We start from the raw sequence: 4,106 nt of genomic DNA on the forward strand, positions 1-4,106 counted from the left end.
ATGGGTTCCTATGGGGCACCTATCGGTCCCTGTGGGGTCCCTGAGGTCCCTGTGGGGTCGCTGAAAGCGTTCAGGCCGCAGCTCCCACCCCCCCCCCCCCCGGCACCTCGGCCGAGCGGAAAGACTCCATCCCCCAGATTCCCAGTGAAGCTCCCGGAGCGGCGCTGCTCTTCTCCGCACCCTTTCACCCCTCAGTGCACTCAAAAGCTGGGAGCAACGCGCGGCGCACAGACACACAGCTGCTTTTCCTTAGGAAACCCTCAAATTGCTGCTCGGAGGACGAGCAGAGCAGGGAACGGGGCACAGGCAGCGATGCTGTCAGGCTGGCAGTGAAGTCTGGGCTCTGCTGTGCGTCTGTGGGAGGCCAGGAGGCAGCAGCTGCCGCTGGAGCCGCTCACCAACTCAGCACTGCTGCGCTCGGCCTCCGTGGAGGCGCCTGTGGGAGCTGAGGTTGGAGCTCCTTCGGAAGCCCTTGCCGCACTCGGGGCACTTGTAGGGCGTCTCTCCCGTGTGGACGTGCTGGTGGTAAATGAGGTCGGGGCTCCTCTTGAAGCTCTTCCCGCACTCGGGACACTTGAAGGGCCGCTCCCCCGTGTGGATGCGCTGGTGGACGGTGAGGTCGGAGCTGCCGGCGAAGCCCTTGCCGCAGGCGGGGCACTTGTAGGGCCGCTCTCCGGTGTGGGTGCGCTGGTGGCAGGCGAGGTGGGAGTTCCTTTTGAAGGCCTTCCCGCACGCAGGGCACGCGTAGGGCCGCTCTCCGCCGTGGAGGCGCCGGTGGCGGCTGAGCTCCAAGCGGCTCTGAAAACGCCGTGGGCACTGAGCGCAGCCGTACGGCGCCGCCCCGCTGTGCGCGGCCTGGTGCGCAATGAGGTTGGAGGCATTCCTGAAGCTCCGCTCGCACTCGGGGCACTTGTAGGGCCGCTCCCCCGTGTGCACCAGCTGGTGGCGGCTGAGGTCCGGGTTGCTCTTGAAGGCCTTGCCGCACTCGGGGCACTTGTGGGGCCGCTCTCCGGTGTGGCAGCGGCGGTGCTGGACGAGCTCCGAGTTGCTCTTGAAGGCCTTCCCGCAGGCGGGGCACTCGTAGGGCCGCTCTCCGGTGTGGATGCGGCGGTGGTGGGTGAGGTCAGAGTTGGCGGCGAAGCTCCTGCCGCACTCGGGGCACTTGTAGGGCCGCTGCCCCGTGTGCACCAGCTGGTGGCGGCTCAGGTGGGAGCTGCTGCCGAAGCGGCGCGGGCACAGAGCGCAGCCGTAGGGCCGCTCCCCCGTGTGGACGCGCCGGTGGCGCAGGAGGCCGAAGTGGCTCTTGAAGGCCTTGCCGCAGTCGGGGCACTTGAAGGGCCGCTCTCCCGTGTGCACGCGGCGGTGGGAGGCGAGCGCGGAGCTCCACCGGAAGCGCTTGGCGCAGTCGGGGCACTCGTGCGGCGCCGCCTCTGCACGCAGGCAGCACTCTGCGGCGATGCTGGGCTCCTCACGCGGCTCCTGCCTGCTCTCCCGGCTCGCTTCCTCGCTGCCCGCCTCTCCTGGCGGCTCCTTGCAGGGCTCTCCTCGCTCCGGGCCGCCCTGCTCGTCCCTGCTGCTTCCTGCCGCCGACGCGCTGCCGCTCCGCCTTTCGCACGCACCGCTCTGCCGCTCGGCCTCCTGCCCCGCTGCGCTCCCACCTCCTGCTGGACGACACAGGGAAGCCAGGACGGCACACGGCGCCACAGCGCTGCCCGGCCTCGGTGGCTCCGGACGCCCCCCTCGGCTCCCGCTCCCCGCCTCACCTGGGCCGAGCTCTCCTGCCGTCTCCTCGGGGCCGCACGCGGCGGGGCTCCAGGGCTCAGCCCCTCCTTCCAGCAGGGCCATCGCCGCGGCTTTGGGGACAGGCAGCGGACCTGCGTGGACACAAAGAGGGGAGCGGAGAGCGTTTCTGCGGCGCCGGCACGGCCGCCTGCCCGCCAGCCGCACCGCGCGCACCTCCCCACCGGGAAAGCGCAGCTCGGGCCCGGCTGAGCCCGGCTGACACACGCTGCCTTCGCGGCACCCGGCGAGCCTCACACGGCTCCGCACACAGCGCGGCACGCGTCCTTCCTGCGCCACTCCTGCCTGCCTGCCTGCAGCCGCGCCGGGGCTTTGGGCGCAGCGCTGAGCACGCAGACCCGCAGCTCTGAAGCCCGCGCTGCCTTTGCCGGCGCTGCCATGTCGACCCGCGGCCGCCCGCCCTGCGTTGGTTGCAGCCCCGCCGGCAGCGCTCCTTCCGACGGCCGCCGGCGCCCCGAGGAGGAGGAAAGGCAGCCGAGCGCTCGCCCGGCGCGGCCACGCATGGCTGCGTCTGCAGCACGGCGGCGCGGCACGGCGATCACTGCGCAGCCTCCGGCAGCGCCCGCTCCTCCCCGCTGAGACACACGGCCCCCTCCGCACGGCTCAGGGCTCCTGCAGGCGCAGAACGGCGCCAATGGGAAACGCCAGAGCCCCATAGAGACCCACAGAAACTTATAGGGCCCCACAGAGCCCCATAGAGACCCACAGAACCCCACAGAGACCCACAGAAACTTATAGGGACCCATAGAGACCCACAGAAACTTAAAGGGCCCCACAGAGCCCCATAGAGACCCCATAGAGACCCACAGAAACTTATAGGGCCCCACAGAGACCCTATAGAGACCCACAGAAACTTATAGGGCCCCACAGAACCCCATAGAGACCCACAGAAACTTATAGGGCCCCACAGAGCCCCGTAGAGACCCATAGGGACCCCATAGAGACCCACAGTGCCCTGTGGGGACCCACACAACCCCATAAAGAGTCACACAGTCCCATAGAGACCCATAGAACCCCATAGAGACCCATAGAACCCCATAGAGACCCACAGAGACCTACAGAGCCCCACAGACCCCACAGGAACAACGTGGGCCGGGCGCTGGGCTGCGTGCTGCCTGACGAGCGCGTCGCCATGTGGGTCTGGGCTCAAATCCCACCTTCTGGGGGCTTCCTGCACCCCACAGAACCCCGCGGCGCCCCACAGAACCCCATAGAGACGTACAGAACCCCGCAGATCCCACAGAGACCCATAGAGGCTCACAGAGTCGCACGGCGCGGCCTTCGGGGCGCTGCGGCCTGCGGGACGCCGCCACCGCGATCGCGAATCAAACCTGCTTTTATCGCAGATGGCGGCCCGACAAAACGCTGCCGATGTTTCCAGCGCCGCCCCGAGGGAACCGCGGCCCCGCCGCCCCGCTCCGCCGCGGCTCTCCCCGCCTCGTTCGGTCTGCCGGCGCTCCGCGACCGCGGGGAAGGGGACGGGAGGCGGGAGGGGAGGGGGAAGGCAGCCGGACGGAGCGAAGAGAACGAGAACGGGCTGCCGACAGCCCAAAGCCGACAGCCGATCACCGACAGCCGGAGCCTGACTCGGGTGCCGAACGCCAGGCGCCCGCGATCGCGCTGCGCCTGGCCGAGCGGAAACGGAAACGACGGCAGCGTCCCGACATCCGGCGGCCGCCGGAGCGGAAATGCGGAGGCTTCTGGGGGATGGAGTCTTTCCGCTCGGCCGAGGCGGCGCCGCGGCTGCCGGCGGTGCGGAGCTGCGGCCTGAACGCTTTCGCTGCCGGCGGTGCGGGGCTGCGGCCTGAACGCTTTTGCTGCCGGCCGTGCGGTGAGGAACGGCGACAGCGGACAGCAGCGAACCGCGACTCGTGCGGCTCGCTAACGGGGACTCGAACCCGGGTCTCCTGAGAGCTGCTCTCAAGCGCCCCCAGGCGGCGTTCCGCGTAACAGCAGGAGAAAAAAAAAAGGGTGAAAAAAAAAAAAAGCTTAAAGGATGTTTGTTTGTTTGTTTGTTTGTTTGTTTGTTCGTCCCAAATGATGACGGCGGTTTTGACAGCAGCTCTGCTGAGCGATTGAACACCGGGCATCAAAGTGAGCGCATGAAGAGGGTGGGAAAAGCGTTGGATCTGCCAACGAATTGCCAAAATGGGCGGCGAGCGCTCAGCCGCTGTGCGCGTCATCGGCAGAGAAACGCAGCTGTAGGGCACTGCTCGTCTGCGGGGCGATATATGCGATATATGATATATAAGCGATATTTTAGGGGAAAAACAGGGATTTCTATGAAAATAAGCGATATTTTAGGG

General features: G+C 67.5%; 1 protein-coding gene across 1 annotated transcript; it reads right to left on the minus strand.

Annotated features, from left to right (window-relative positions):
* Positions 1 to 243: 243 nt before the first annotated feature.
* On the minus strand, positions 244 to 3,681 carry LOC122193678 (zinc finger protein 436-like; the record flags this gene model as incomplete). The annotated part of the gene is made up of 3 exons (XM_042894540.1): positions 244 to 1,664; positions 1,764 to 1,874; positions 3,132 to 3,681. Coding segments are annotated over 3 exons (1,923 nt in total), but the record flags the coding sequence as incomplete, so codon positions are not given.
* Between the last annotated feature and the right edge of the window lie 425 nt (positions 3,682 to 4,106).

The sequence above is a fragment of the Lagopus leucura genome, unplaced genomic scaffold, assembly GCF_019238085.1.
Source record: "Lagopus leucura isolate 7727_CA_CO unplaced genomic scaffold, USGS_WTPT01 32855-0_obj-0_obj, whole genome shotgun sequence".
In the NCBI taxonomy this organism is placed as follows: domain Eukaryota; kingdom Metazoa; phylum Chordata; class Aves; order Galliformes; family Phasianidae; genus Lagopus; species Lagopus leucura.